At 41.3% G+C, this 16,125-nt stretch overlaps 1 protein-coding gene across 2 annotated transcripts in view; it reads right to left on the bottom strand.

Annotated features, from left to right (window-relative positions):
* Window positions 1–15,669, bottom strand: part of LOC121963030 (fidgetin-like) — a 46,003-nt gene extending 30,334 nt beyond the window's left edge. The window contains exons 1-3 of one of the 2 annotated variants that reach the window (XM_088074630.1): window positions 14,210–15,669; window positions 10,645–10,866; window positions 9,813–9,843 (exon numbers count right to left, since the gene is read on the bottom strand). In XM_088074630.1, the coding sequence (XP_087930756.1) occupies window positions 9,813–9,837 (25 nt within the window). In that variant the 5' untranslated portion in view covers window positions 9,838–9,843; window positions 10,645–10,866; window positions 14,210–15,669. Of the gene's footprint in view, window positions 1–9,812; window positions 9,844–10,644; window positions 10,888–14,209 lie in introns of those variants that run through there. The other variant, XM_088074631.1, reaches the window with a different exon arrangement.
* Between the last annotated feature and the right edge of the window lie 456 nt (window positions 15,670–16,125).

The raw sequence follows: 16,125 nt of genomic DNA, 5'->3' as shown, positions 1-16,125 counted from the left end.
ATCTGGTTTCATGCATGTGAAGAGTTTGTTTCCTGTTTGTACTGAACATTAATTCCATTATTTTAAATGTTGTTTAAATTTACTGTATACTGTATTGGAATAGGATCGATGCCTTTTTATCAATGTCAGCCATATCCCACTCACGGATTCTTCCCAAAAGCAAATTTGACTGTAAAGAAAGAATGTATACAGTGTAGCTAAAGGCTAAATTTGCTTTCTCTGTTCCGATCAAGTTGGCATTGAATAGATGTAAAGTCCGCCAAAACCAACAATAGGTACATACAGTATGTACCTTATGTTAAACGTGGATTTGGGACTTTTGTGAGATTTTCTTTGAAGGATACAGTTTGTGGCCTTAGGAGCGCATTGTTCGAAATTGAATGTTAGACCCAAATAAAAAAACCTTGCAGCATGACAATGAAAGACCACACACACTTGAAACTACAGTTGTCCATGTGTACGGCCGCGGAGTGAGAATAATTCCACATTCTCCACAGTTTTCACTCATGTCAGTGTCCCACTTGATAAGCATGAAAATCCATTTATCTACAAAGGAACTGTACGGTCCATATTGGACAATGTCTCTTTTATGGTCCCTCGCAGGCCCTTTTTCGTCCACAAAGCCACCCAACTGACTCCACCACGTCTGTAATAGGCCACATTCATTTGATATAGACACATCAAGGGAGATATTGCAGTGGTTTTGCCGTGCATCAAGAGAAGTGGGGCTGGTTCACAGAAGCAGCAATATGCTCTGAACATAAAAGAACAATGGAGCGCACGGCAGATGCAGTTAGGCAAAAAAAAGGAGGAAAAAAAAGAAAAATACAGCGGCCTGAACACCAAATATGTATGCTCGCACGGGGAACCATAGGGAGACGCGGTAAGGCTCGCTGTCATTATCATTCAGCCTTCTCCTCCTTTTGAGAGTTGTTCTCCAGACTGCAGTGTGAGCAGGAGGACGGAGATCCAGAATTAGGCCTCTGAGGAGGATGAGGAGGAGGAGCCGTCAGATTACAGATTAGAAGGTGGGGAAGAGGTGGGATTAAACATGCGGGCTGGATGGACTAATACAGCTCACAGCTCAGCTAAGGTCCTGTAGATTATACCGCCGTTGGAGGGAAATGTTTAAAAGAAAAACGACTCTCCTGGAGATTGTTATTGAAACACTTTGCAGCGCCGGTCAATGTTATTCATTGCTCATCTAATCCATATTTGTGTAAATGAGGTGCGGGGAGCTTTACAACACAAGGCAGACACAAAAACCTTTGAGACTTTGGTATTAACAACGATGCTCCGTCTTAACCACCCCTCTGGCTAATGCAGCTAATGAATGAGAAAGCGCTAGCAGGCTAACGGCTCTAATTCTCCTTCACAGGCTATCATGTTGCAGCCCGGAGACGGATCAATACCATTTGCTCAACACACAGGAGGCCTGGGAATCTATAAAAGGGCTTTTATTGAGTAATTAAACACCCATTACTGTCCCGTGCAGCCAAACAATAAATTTGATCAGCCTCTCAGGCGCAGATCCAGCCGTGATTAATACTCGGTGCATGCATGACATAAAAGACCACAATGACATTTTGCAAAGTCTTGTCTTAGACCCTTTGACTGCTGGTTACAGACGCACTTTCAAGGTTGTTTATCCGGGCCGGACCTATAGAGCTCTGTGTGTGTGCACCTCAGCAGCTACATGCTGTCCGATTACACTGGTCTGGGATCGAATCCCACCAGTACCTACTGTCCTGACGACGCCAAAGCACCCGGCACGCCGAGCTTTCGTTAGAGACATCTGATAGCAGCAATGTGCTTCAGACGCTGCTCAGACAAAAGCGATATTTTAAACCTTTTTCTATCTGCACTTTGGACTTTAACCTTCTAAAGGCAGACAGCACAGTTAAGTCACTCCTTAATTTGGTATTCCTAAATGCCATTTTTATCATATTTTAAAATCATTCATATTTAAAATTAAAGTAATTGGTATAGGCTTAAAATCATACTGGGAACAGCTGAGGCTTGTTGTTTAACCCTTTGAAACCTTGATAGACACTTTTCTTGTGATGCATTCAGACAACTTACAACCTTTAATCCAAAAACACTGGAGAAAAGGCAACGAGTGATATGATAAGAGATGCTCCACAAGAAAGCATAAAATTAGTCGATACAGGAAATTCTCTTTAAAAAGCTAGGGAAAAATGTCAGGGGGAAAAAAAGCTAGGGAAGAACTGTTTCTGTAATTATCATGTACATATTAAAATCATGCTACAGAATTATACATTTAAACACTTTTTTCAGGTTATTTCCTTGTTTGTTTGTTTTTTTAACTTTCTTTTTTCTTTTTTTCAGGTAATTTTCTTGCACTTGTTACTACTTTCTTTCAAAATGTTGGGTCATTTCTTCTTAAGTTACTCATTACCTTCTACTAATGTTTTTGAAAGAAATCAAGCCAATTTACTCAAGTTTTAAAGGGTTAAATTTACGTTAAATATGAACTTGTACTTTACTTGAACTAGCATTTACAAGCAGTTTAAAAATATTTTACAAATATTTCATAACACACTATAATGTGAGCACATATAAGTCAAAATATATAAGGAAAATTATTTAATACATGTTTAAACTTTGTGAAAAAGGAATAGGTTAATAAGATTAAACTTTTGAGTTGCAAAATTAATTTTGAAAAACATATTATTCGACTTGACATCCTGTGCAGAGCAATGCAGAGATGCTTGCATGAAGAAAAAAGACAAATGCACACACTGTATTCTTGCATGGCCTCCAACAAAATTAAAACAGCAAAGCAGGAACACTATCATGTCACATTCACTGTCCGCCCTTTTTCAGACTGACTGAAGGCTGAACTGTTTTCTCCCCAATTTCCCAACGTCCTTTTCCACACTTGCACAATTCAAAAACCTGTTACAATCCCATCCTTGTTGGAGAATATTTAGCGTTGTTGAGCCAACAATATGGCATCTGGGTGATTCTCCTAAATATGAATGGCCCATTCACGGGGCTCAATGGAGTCGCTTGGCAATGGCCCTTCTTCCCCTCCCTCCTCCATACTCAAAACAATATTCAGCGCAGCAGTCTTGGCACTTTTCCCCGAAATCAACAAAAGAGGAACTCGAAGCTGTCCCTGAAACCCTCAAAGCATTAAGCCTCTGTGAGATGCAAGTACTTGGCACAAGCAAAGCGATTTAACGACAATGGGCAAATCATACAGTGCTTTGTGAGATTTAGGGGATACAATAGCACTCCGTTTCCAAAGCACACATTAGTAAGCATGTCATTGGGACCCCCTGGGGGATTTGAGCAGCCTAGAGGATTGTGTAGTGAAGAGGATAAATATATGTTACTGGGCAAGAAGATGGATCACTGCCAACACCTCCCTCCTTCACACAACATACTGTGGATTATGAGTGTGTGGAATACATTAATAGAATAATCTTCTGAACACACAAACTAACCCGCAAACTGAACCCATTTGGCTTGTTAAGCGTATACGTCGCAACACTTCCAAAATCAATTTACAACCATTTAACAGAGCTCAAGAGGTGCAGATGAGGAGAGAATCTCGCCTTAACAAAAAAAAAAAAAAAAAGCTCATGCCATGGAAATAAAACACACAAAAAAATACTTGTTATAAATGTGCGGCGCTTGCAGCCATGCTGACCTCTGAGTGCTAAACAAAACCAACAACGGACAAGCAGACACCCACTCAAAAGTCAATACCATGCGTGCCTCCTCTTCCTCTTGTATGGTTAATGCATGATGCCAGGTAGGGGAGACAGACGGAGAGTAGGATCTCATTATACGCTGCATGCTATCATTAGCTATCTACCACATGTGTCCATCCTGCCAACGGAGTCGTACAAGCAACATCCTAATGCTCTCGCCTGCTTCCAGTGGGGAAACTTGGCCCGCACACACATAGACACACACACACACACACACACACACACACACAGTACAAGTGTGCACACACATGATTACAGATAAGCATACAAACATGCTCCCTTCCCAGCAGGCCTGGGTGCACCAACAGATTTTAAGTCATTTTTAAGTCATTTTTCAAGCACAAATACCAAAAAAAAAAAAAAAATCCAGCTCTCAAACATGAAGATTTGATACTTTTTTCTGCTTTATGTGATTGTTAACTCAGGTGGTTTGACAAAACAAGATATTTAAAGACGTCACCTTGGACTCTGGCAAACTGCAGTGGACACTTATCGATTGTTCCCGGTTTTATCTTTAATACAATAAAATCTTGAGGATTTGCTGCTTCTTAATGTCATACATGATAATAAAGGGAATATATTGGAGTTGAGGAGTTCTGAAACACCAAAATGAGACACATAAAGACATCAACTTGGACTATGGGATACTGCGGTGGACAATTACCAGTTGTCCACTGTTTTATATTGAATACTTTTACATTCTTAGGATTTCCAATGCAGTATATGATAGTAAACAGAAGATATTTGGATTTAGGAGTTTTGAAGCAACAAAATGAGACATGTAAAGACACTGCCTTACTCTGCAGAAACTGCGCTGGACAATTATTGATTGTCCACAGTTTTTAAATCCTTAGTCGTGGCTCTAATTCTTTTATCAAGGAAAAATAGTAAAAAAAAAATCTCAGGTTGCAGCTTCTCAAATGGGATTATATGCTGTTTAATAATGTCATATATGACAGAAAATGGAATATATTTGGGTTTAGGAGTTTTCAAGTGACAAAACGAGAAACGTAAAGATGTCATCTTGGACTCTGAGAAACTGCTGTGTACAATTATTGATTGACTGCAGTTTAATCTTTTACTATTACATCCTGAGCTGTGGCTCTAATTCTCGTACTATGCACACAAGTTAGACATTAGACGAGAGCTAAACAATGAGTCAATGGACAGAGAAATAATCAGGAACTCTTTTACTGATCAATAAATCCCTACAGTTATTTTTCAAGCAAAAATAGTAAAAAAAAATCTCAGGTTCTGGCTTCTAAAATGGGAAGATTTGCTGCTTCTGAATGTCATATTTGACAATAAGAAATATGTTTGGGTTTAGGAGTTTTAAAGCCACAAAACAAGATTTTTAAAGACGTCACCATGGACTCTGTGGTGGACAATTATCGATTGTCTGCAGTTTTATCTTTAATATTATTAAATCCTTAGTTGTGGCTGTAATTTAAGGCACCACCTCGCGCTGTAAATACAAGTCAGTCAACTAATCCCTACAGTGATATATCAAGCAAAAATACTAAAATTCCAGCTTCTTAAATGGGAGAATTTCCTGCTTCTTAATGTCACATATGATAGTAAACAGAATATATTTGGGTTTAGGAGTTTGGCGAGACAAAACTCGACATCTGAAGACATCGCTTTGGGCTCCAGGGAGCTGCGATTGCTCTTTTTTCACTATATTTTGACATTACACGAACCAAACCATCAATCGAAAACCGAATTGGCACCCTAATCGATAATGACTCTAATTGCTAGTCGCAGCCCAACAATGGACGCTGGGGAAAAAAAGAAATAAATACTGAAGCGACGTAGCAACAGCAGTTGTTTTTGCTCTCGCTCCCAGTTTGTGTCCATCTCCCAGAGGCCACAGGCAGCTCAGTGATGCTGTGCCACACGCCCAGCCACTCAACATCCTTTGTGTCCATCCCCTGGCAGCCTGCCAAGCTCAAACACACACACACACACACACACACACAGATTCTCCCTCGCCCCCAATGAGCCATTGTTCATTAACGCGCACGCACACCTTTGCCGCCTCGCAGACAAAAGTGTCCGACTTGCTTGCCGCTCGCGCAAGATGCCTCGCTAATCAAGACGTTCAAGCTGAGCTGCAGACGGGAGGTGGAGGTGGTGGTGGTGGTGGGGAGGGGGCAGCAGACGGCCACTATCTAGCCCAGGCTCGCTGTTACCAAAATCAGATCATCCAGCCAGAGCCAGAGAGAGGAGCAGCAGCGGCGAGAGATTACAGTCAGATCCTTCCTCTCTCCTAGCTGTCATTTTCTTTGGCCCTTGTAGAAAAAAAAAAAGGCTCTCGTCCTCCATCGTCGGGCCAAATGAGTGGCGAGCTCCTCCGCATATCAATGCACAATTTAACTTAAGACTTCCATGGCAATAACCTAATTAGAAACGGCGCCTTCTCATTTGAAGGCACAATGTAAAGGATAAGCTGTATGCCGCCATGTCTATTGAGGTCTAATGGTGCGGAATATTCCAAAGTGGAAGTTTTTTTTCCCCTTTTTTAATAAGTCCTTAGCATATTTAACGCTTCCACATGCTGAATGTTTTAATATCTGCCAGAGAATCCGGGCCATGGGTGGTGGAGATTGCTGGTAAAGAGTAAAGGGAGGTGAGCGGGGGTCTGCTTAAAATTCAGAAAAGGGGGCAGCAGATTGCAAAGAAGGTAGGAGGGAGAGGAAAAAATCTACAGCTTTGATTTGATTAAAACCTATGAAAATGACGCGTTACATAAACCAAAGAAACTTCAAACATTTTGGGGGATTCTGAGTTCAAAGAAAGTGAGATAATGCTTTTAATGCCGGAATTAACATGGAAATGAATTTAGCCAAGTGTCTTGTCTAGGGTGGGAAATAAGAAGCGGGGAAAAGTCTGGAAATTTGGTGATCTTGGATCAGTTTCGGCTCTAGCGGTTTAAAAGGTTCCCAGATGCTGCTGGGACTTGAACTGACCCGTGGATCTGCTTGTTCTAATCTTTAATTTCAAATTTACAGGACTTTTCTGAGATTTTTTTAAAATTGAAATTTAGATGATCTGAAATGCATTTTTTAATTCCCCCCCCCTGGGATTTTATTTTATTTTTGCAATATCTAACACATCATTTAAGTCCCATTATCTTAAGCATGGCAGGGTCTGCAGTATTGAGCTGTAAGTATAATTCCACCCCCGAGTCAGTCTTGTGTGGATCCCCCTCGCCTTAAGTACACCCATCAGATTCTGACTGGATAATAGCCAGTCAGCACTGGGAGAAAGACGTGAGGGCAGAATGAATATAATTTGGAGTGTGTGAGGGCACACTGTGTGTGTGTGTGTTTGAGAAAAGGGTTCAATTGCAACACGCAGGAGAAAAAAATCCACCAACCGACAACTGTCAGTCACAGCAACATTACACCCCCCCACCCTAAAAAAAAAACCCATTTGAAGGAAAAAATGCAGCCAGTGTACCAACCCTGAAGGAGGAGAGGAAGAGGAGTGAGTGGATCATGGTGTCAAGGATTTTAAGGAATTGGCGTCCACTCATGTACGGCATTTCGTGCGGCGGCGCTACCGACAGCTGCCTGCCGTCTCTGGGAGAGGAACTTAAGATCAGCGAGGAGGGGCTGTCAGCGAGCATGCAGGGAAACACACAAAGACTTACACAGCTACAGTTAGCTGACACACAGCCCCAACGCTGTCTTCTGGGACGGAGACGGAGAGAGAGAGAGGAGGGGAAATAAGTGGACAAAGAGTGAAATAGATGAGAGAGCAAGGAGACAAGACAGGCTGACGCACTGTCGAGCAAACGTGGAGGAGAGACGGAGGGGAGGGGGGGGGGGTGAGACAGAGAGAAGGGAAAGATGGAGAGAGTGAAACAGACAGACAGGTCCGAGAGGGATTTGTTCTATTTGCATGCGCCGGGCTCCCATGGGGTCCAGCTCCGCTCAGCGAGCCGAGAGCACAAAAGATAACACTTAACATATTTGCTAAAAGATGACAACCCTGGCTGGATCTCGTTTGAAGAGGCCCTTTGTCAGGATGTGCAGACAGGAGAAATACACTGACATGGACGCGGCGGAGACTAACAAATGTGTTCAAAAAAAGGCACAATATTTCCCCACATCCTCTTACATCTGGTGGGAGTCCCACGGGGGCGGGCTAGATCGCACGCCGGTGGCTCCGGGACGGTAAAACAGCTTTTAATGGTAAACATTACAGACTGATAGAAAGTGTCAGGATAATTTATTTATACGGTCCCACTGGGAGTAGCTGAGCCACCCTCGCTGCACACCGGCTCTCTCTATTCATTTGAGGGAAAAGTATTTAGATAAATAAAGGCAGAGTAAAGGGGTGCCTGTTTGTAAAGCAGTTTTTCTTCTATTCCTATTATCTCTCCTCTCTCTGTCCCTATTAGCTGTATCGGGGGGCTGCCGGAGATGTGAGGCGATACGTTATGTGTATAATGAGGGGGATTATTGCTACTGTCACTGCAACACGCTCAGACAGCGGATGCAGAGGGACGGATCTTAAGCCGGGGACTGTAGCAAACAAATAGACTTAGAGGAATAAACAAACCGCTGAGTATCTACATTATTTACATTACACACAGAGCCGACACATGCACCGCTGCGCCTGGGTTTCCTCGCCTTGAACACACACACACACACAAACATTTCAAAACTCCCATCACTTCCCATATGTTCATCTACTGGAGAATTCTTTGACAAAAACAGCAGTAAAGCAACTTCTTTGCACAACTGTCAATTATGAGCAAACTGAAAAGAAAAAGCTGCAGAATTATGTAATTTTGGGGCAGCTGTAAACATGCACCTGCATGTGTGTTAAATGTCATTTTAGATCAGCTGAGCGCCAAAAAGAAGCATTATTATTCTGTAATTTTAAGTTAGTTTGACAATATGGACACACACCTAATGGCAGAAAAATGAAAGCATGAACGAGGTGCCGTTTGTGCATCAGGAGGAGAGAGGATGAAGCAGCACGACGTGGAGCAAATAACTGTGTGTGTGTGTGTGTGTGTGTGTGTGTGAGACAGAGAGAGAGAGCAGAGAGAGATCAAAGGTGAAAGGTTGAGTCCTCACTAATAACCGCTACGAAAACCAAGAATGTGCAATCGCGGAAGTTGTGTACAGAACACACATTGTCGGATCTCGGATGTGATTATTCATCAGAAAACTATCCGCTGCCGTTCTCACTTGCAACAGGGTTGGGATGGCTATTTTCTATTTCGACAATCCACCATTGTTCCATATGAATGTCGAACATGTTTCCTGCAGCGTCACAAACAAGCTCACACGCAATGTTTTTTTAAAATTATTAAAAATTTGCATGAGCACTTGTATGCACGAGGCAGAATGTGCAGTTTTGCAGTTAGTTCCCAGTGTCTCATTAACACTGTTTTATAATGTAATTAATGCACATCAAAAACATTAATAATTATCAGTGAGTTCAATTTCACTGCAATAACGTATGACAATAAAATGAAGTGCAAATAATAAATAAATCCTGGTTATAAATATGCATTATGTCCTTGCAGTGACTGAGGCCTTTTGACTCCATTTACACCCATTCTTCCATTAAACGATATGAATTTCTATAATTTTTTAAATTGTGTGTGTATGAGTGTGTGTGGGAGTGCTGAAAAATAACTTATCTTTCTGATTCACCTGCAGGTTTGATTAGCCAAAAAAGTTAATATTTAAAAGCTTATGTCAACAGCTAAAGAAGCAAGATGAAGCAATGTGTAATGTAAATGTATTAATTGTAAGGTAGTGTGGCTGCTGTGTCACTGCATGTGGAAGAGTGAAATGAGCAAAGCATAAAGTTGAAAAATAAACCTAAACATGGCTGCTCCAGTTTTGAAAATTTATATCAAAAAAAATTAAATGAATGCACAAATTCAAATCAAGCTGAAGGTGAGAATTCACAAAAAAATAAATTATTGCAGTATAAATATATACAATATGATCGGTGGAGTAATAAAAAATGCTCCTGGAACTCATCTGTGCATTTTTATACCTTCTGATGCATTAATAAAATGAAGATAAATCAACCTACCATAGACGCTGCTGCTGCTGATCATCTCGTGCTGGAACAGTGAGAGGAAGAGGGAGAGGAAGAGGAGATGAGAGCATTGGAATTAATTTGTGAAGAAGAGAAAAAAAATCCACCTTCAACCAAAAAACATGACAGACACTTTTTTTTCTGTTTTGGGTCCGGCACTGCTCGGATTTCAAGCCGTGTGAAAGGTGGGCCCTTCAAGCACTGGAGCGAGCAACTCAATAGGAGAGGCATCTAACCTACATGCATCTCATTAGAAAGTGGAGCCCGGGATGACAGGCGGAGGTGGGGAGGGAGGGAAGGAGGGGAGGAGAAAAATCAACTGGTGCAGCTCTGGGATTGTTTGGAAATGATGCGCGGAGTTAAATCTCTTGATTACGCCCTAAAATGCCCGAGCTTTTAAAAAATACATGCAGCGGTGACATTGGATCCGCTGTGTGCACGCGTGCATAGGGCAACTTGTTGTAACCGTATCGCTGCAGAATAGAAGCGCGAGAAGCCTCCGTGTGCATGCAAGTTGTGTATTTTTCCTGTTTGGTGCCGCACAGCCTGCACAGACAAACCTATAGTGCAGGCTACGTGTCCGTGCCGATTTCACCGTGGCGCAGGTGCGCTCTTTGCAAATTTAAAAAAAAGAAACGCGCAAGCAAATCGCGCTCAGGTGTCGTTTGCAATTGAGGAAACTTAGAAATTGAGCTGCACATGCATGATCTCGAGATAAACGCGCACACGCTGCTGTGATCGCCTCCTCTCCAGCCGCGCTGCCCGGAGAGCCTGTCTGCTCTGACCACTCAGTCTAATTGCAGACGCAGCGGACTATCCTTCTTACCTGTTTTTTTAGCGACAGGTCGACCTCTCACGTGGGCTGTTAGGGTCGCATCGATCCCGCGGAGGGGTTCTGCTGACGAGCGGGGTGCCGAGGTTAAGCCGGGTTGCGTGCGAGCTGAAACCATCCCAAGTTAACGCAGGAAACACTGACCACAGCCACTGCCATGTTGGAATTTCACCAGCCCTGAACAGCTGCTTCTCACACTGACCAGTACGGATCTCACTGCGCATGCGTGCAAAAGGGGATAAAGAGGGGGGAGAGAGAAAAAAAAAAAACTCAATTCCAATTATTGCCCATAAGGTTATTATGGGCGGCTAGTTTGTGTGGCAAAGTGGTGAAAGGGAGTCCAAATGGTGCGAAAGATGGAGCGTGATATTAAGTGTTTAGAAGCCAAGAGTGAGGAGCGACTGCACTGCAAAATCTGATGAGGATCATGTTGAAAATAATCTTGGAAACCTATTGGCTTGAAAAAGTAAAGAAAACATAACCATAAATCTCAATGTATGTTTGCTTTGTATCCAAGTGTTAAGTTTACTTGAAATTTAGCTGTATTTACTTAATTTTGTGAAGTTGTTGCAACTTGAAAATGACAAGTGAAATTAACTGTTAGCAACTTATGTTGATTGTTGATTGTTATTGTTTGTTTGCCAAGTTATTTGTGTTGATTTCTAAATAGCTGCTCTTGTTTGTAATAAATATAATAATATAAAAGACATGTAATTTTATTTTCTTTGATCATGGGGGGTGTGGGGGCTCCTGGGGAAGATTGCCCAAGGCGCTGAATGTTCTAGATCTAGCACTGGTGTGAACCTTGACTTTTACACATTTTCATTTACACCGTTTTATTAACCCCTTAAATTCTTTGTTTTTGGTAGAGGGAACATTGGGCGCCCATAGAAAGATCTGCCACGGCCACACACATCTAGAGGGTCAGTTCACCATACGTGTGATTTTGTAAAGATGTTGCAATTCAAAAATGACAGTTGAAATGACACAATTCTTTCTAAGTGTTAGCAACTTCAGTTAATCAAGTTAGTCTGACTCAACTTGATCATGACAAAGATGATTTTTCCAATGATGAAGTTTGGAGATCTGCCAGTTCTGTTTTCTTAACATGTGTAAGAAAATACAAATATGAATGACTAGTTTGCAACCAGCAGAATACAGATTTATAGCAGAATATACTTGATTTACTGAAGTTGCTAAAGTATTTTGCTAAATATATTTTTAATTACACTTAAAACATAAATTAAGAATAACATATATATTCACATATTTTTCCAGGCAATCCGTTTCCTAGATTTTTTTTTTTTTTTAAAGTAAAATCAACTTGTCAGATTTTATAGTTTGCGCCACAGGAGAGCTGCACTTAATCACTTCTAATGACTTGAATTTTTAACAGATTGAAGGTGAGCATGTTTTTTCTACTGCACACTAACTTTAAAAGCATACGAGAGGCTTGTAAAAATTGTTGTTTATCTGGGTAATGTGTATACATGATTGAAAATAGTTATGATTGCCCTTATATTCTCAGAAAACTGTTGCAAATGATATCAGATGCAAAACAGTTTAGCGAACCAATCAGACAAACTCATCTCTAAAGCCTTTTAAGTGCAGTCCATCTACAACACACTAGAGGCCCACTACAAGCCCCCCAGCCACAGTTTGGGAACCCACCGAAGTGCACGTAGGGGCAAATCTGCAACCCCGCCTCCCAGTCTGCCCGAAATCTGACTGCAAAACGCGCCTGCAGTGTCCGTGTATCTCCCCGTGATAATTATAGCAGCAATATGGAATTAGCAATTGAAGCCCTAATTAGAATGAAAATGTCCCAGTTAGCCAGTTATCAAAGCATCAGCAGGGAGACCAGATTTAAACAAGACATCAAAGATGAAATAACTATCAGTTCATTGTTCCTAATCACACCCACAAGTTGATGAAGTGTGCTTGCGAAAATAATGTGGTCAAATAAAATTTAAGGGGTTAATAAAAGGGTGTACATATAAATGTGTGGAGGAGAAGTCATGACTCACACCAGGGCGAAACCTAGCTTCCCCTGGAGCCCCCACACTCTGCGCGCCAAGAAAAAATAAATACTGTACGTCTTATTACAAACAAGACCAAGAACTGATTCAAAATCAACACAAATAAATATCTTTGCTAACATTTCCAGTTCCTGTAGATTCTAAAATTCTCCCCAAATAAAATTTAAAGGTTAATAAAAGCGTGTAAAGGGAGTCCCTGCAACCCCCCAAAACATTTTTAAATACAAAAAAAGAAGAAAAATCAAAAATAAGCGAAAAGTGAACCTAAGATATGATGCACTGATGGGCAACTAAGAGAAAATGAAAAAGTTGAAATTTCCAAATTTGCACTTACAGCATTCTGTTATTATTTGAAATGTATTATTTTTGGTGGTTAGCCAGGTAATTTGTGTTGATTTCTAATTAGCTGCTCTTGTTTGTAATAAATATAGTTATATAAAATGCATTGTTTCTTGGAGTGGGGGGTGTGGGGGCTCCAGGGGAAGCTTGCCCAGGGCGACGAATATCCTAGGTCTGGCCCTGCTGTGAACCATGACTTTTCCTCCACATTTTTTATTTACACCCTGTTATTAACCCCTTAATTTTTTTTATTTCAGGGTGGGGAAATAAGAATTTCCGCCACTGGCACACACACTTCTCTAAAGGGTCAAACTCACCACACGTGCACACACCCCCTCCAGTCAAACATGAAGTCACCACTGAGCAGCACATGTAGAAAAGTGGATTGTTTCCTTCCTCCACCTGCTGTTATTCCCTGCCTTTGTTTATTAGAGCAGCGGCTGCAGCAGATTACACACTCCTGCAGGCTCTATATTACTGAGAGCTGCAGCTCCACCTTTCACTCTCCATGGTCTATAATTAATTGTCCTTTTTTTCTTTTTCTTTTCTTTTTTTACAATTTCATCAATTCATTAAATTTGTCAAGCCCGCAACGCAATCAAGGATTTGTTAGCGTACTGAAAAATTGATTGAAAACTCAACTAATTGCTGTGTAATAGCTTTGTAAAGGAGCCTTTTTTTGTGATGTGGTGCTAATTATTAGTTAGTAATTAGACAAAGCCTTAAATTAGTGTCTTTAATGTTTAAGTGAGGAAAACAGAGCTTTGTAGTGTATTATAGTGTGCACAAGCGTCCTCCTCTCTGATTTACATACTGGAGGCAAAGGTATAATTCAAGTGTGTTGAATATGCATTGTTACTATAAAAGGCACGCACCGATTTGGAGAATATCACATAGGACGCGTTCAGGGTTGAATTTATGACATATTTTCTGATTTGTGATGACACAAAAATGTGTGTGTGGTGGAGGAGATTTAACGGCAACATAAATCTAAATAGATTTTAACTCATTAGCCATTGGAGAGGTAATGATGTAAGTCTGCCACTAATGAGCTTAAGCTCTTAATTGAATAGGAGGGGGGTGGAAACACACACACACACACACATATATAGCTACACTGCGCACACACACCCACACAACCCTAAATGCACAAAAGGATCTACACACAAAGACACACACACCTACAAATACAATCCCGCCTCCTGTGTTGGTATGGGGTGTTTTTTTCCTCTCTTCTCTCTCCGGGGTCACGAAGGGGGGGGGAGTCACAGTCACATGACCAGCTAAATTTCAACTCCAGTGCCTGCGGACTTCAGTGTCGGCCCTCATCACTTCACCACTGCACTTTTCCAGCTTTTCCCCCTCTCACACACTCTAAAAAATATTAAAAAAAGAGAACAAATAAGGCAGATTGAATAAAATCCCTCGTGTTATTTATCAAATCACTCCTATAATTGATACACAGAGATTTTTCTTTAATACAAAGCTTTTTTCACAATCAGCGCCTAATCAAAGCACCCATTGAACGTCACACTAATCAAACCCTCTACCACAAATGTTCCATATTCGCAGTATTAGAGGAAAAACATGCGACAAACCCCTCTGCTTTGATGTCACCTCTTCCAGACACATTTCATATTTTTATTCATCTCTTCCAAATAATTATCGGCACTTAACCCGCCTTGTCTGCGCAGACGTAAAAATGTCAAAATCAATTTGGATAAAGACGAAAGCTTATAGGATAAAATGTCCATTCTTTCTAAAGTGTGCGATACATTCAGAGTGTTCCCTTGGTAATACAGGCTATGGAAATGATGATATCCAATTTCTTAGTGTCTTCTATCAAATATACCCTGATATAAACAAAGCCCCAGTGAATGGGGGACAATGGAGGGGAATCTCAAAGCAGGTAATCCAGAGGGAGAAAAAAGGGAGATTAGAAAAGCCCAGATAGTGTTTCCAGTAGCTCAGATAAAGACGAGAGGAAATAATGTAGGAAAATAGAAGAGGGGATGAGTCGTCTTTGCTCAGGCAAGTGTGTGTGTGTGTGTGTGTGTGTGTGTGTGTGGCCAATCCACTTTTATGAGCCCGGACTAACGCCCTGATGGGACACGGCGTAGATTTGAACAGAGCCTATTGAGCATAAGCTGCTAAATTTGGCAATAAAGGGAATGTGATTTACTGTAAGCTCCAGTGGGCCGAGAGCGACGCAGCCGACGGCACACACACACACACACACACACACACACACACACACACACACACACACACACACACACACACACCTGAGAGTGTAAAAACACACACACATACACTAACAATAACTCACTCACTCTGTTACTGTCTCTTGCTCTCTCCCTCATTCTCCCTGACACACACACACACACACACACACACGCACACACACACACACACACACACACAGAGCGAACGCCTGGCCGGCTTGCCTCTGAGCCCCACACACTCGCACAGCCACTCATGCGGCTCAGCGGCAGTGACTTTGACAAATAACCAGGAAGTCCTGGTGTTGGCTTAAAAACTCCAACTTGTTCAGTTGCAATTCTGCATTTGTCCTGCTTTAATGGCTGTGGAAGTGGCTTTGGAGGTAATCTGTCAGTGATTGATTAGAGCCCGGCCAAATCCCCTCGCTGAACGCATTGGTAGGCTGCAGGCCCGCCTGCGACTGTGTGAGGCAGAGAGAGAGGGGAAGACAGAAAGATGAGGAACAGAGTCCTTCAGTGCGGGGGTGCATGTATGGAGATGTATCAACTCAGCAGCAATTTAAATGGCAAAGTTTACCCATGCAGTATGGGTGGGCTAATTAATACTGGATACATTTCAAAATAAATTAAAACATTATTAACATTATTGAAAAATGTCTTTTGTACATATATTTCTTTTTTATCTAATTAAAACCCAATATGCAGAAATTATTTATGATAAAAATACATAAAGTAAAATGTACAGTGTGTTTTCATATGTAGTAATGCTGGACAACATATCAATTATATATCATTATCATTACATATTACTAAATATTGTTTTAAACTTTTAATATTGTAAGTGTCTTTTTATTATTTTAAAGGCTGAATTGCAG

The sequence above is a fragment of the Plectropomus leopardus genome, chromosome 24 (assembly GCF_026936395.1).
Source record: "Plectropomus leopardus strain MGB_pleo_1.0 chromosome 24, ASM2693639v1, whole genome shotgun sequence".
Lineage (NCBI taxonomy): Eukaryota > Metazoa > Chordata > Actinopteri > Perciformes > Serranidae > Plectropomus > Plectropomus leopardus.
The sequence above is the reverse complement of the archived record's forward strand: the minus strand, read 5'-3'. Positions and strand labels throughout refer to the sequence as shown.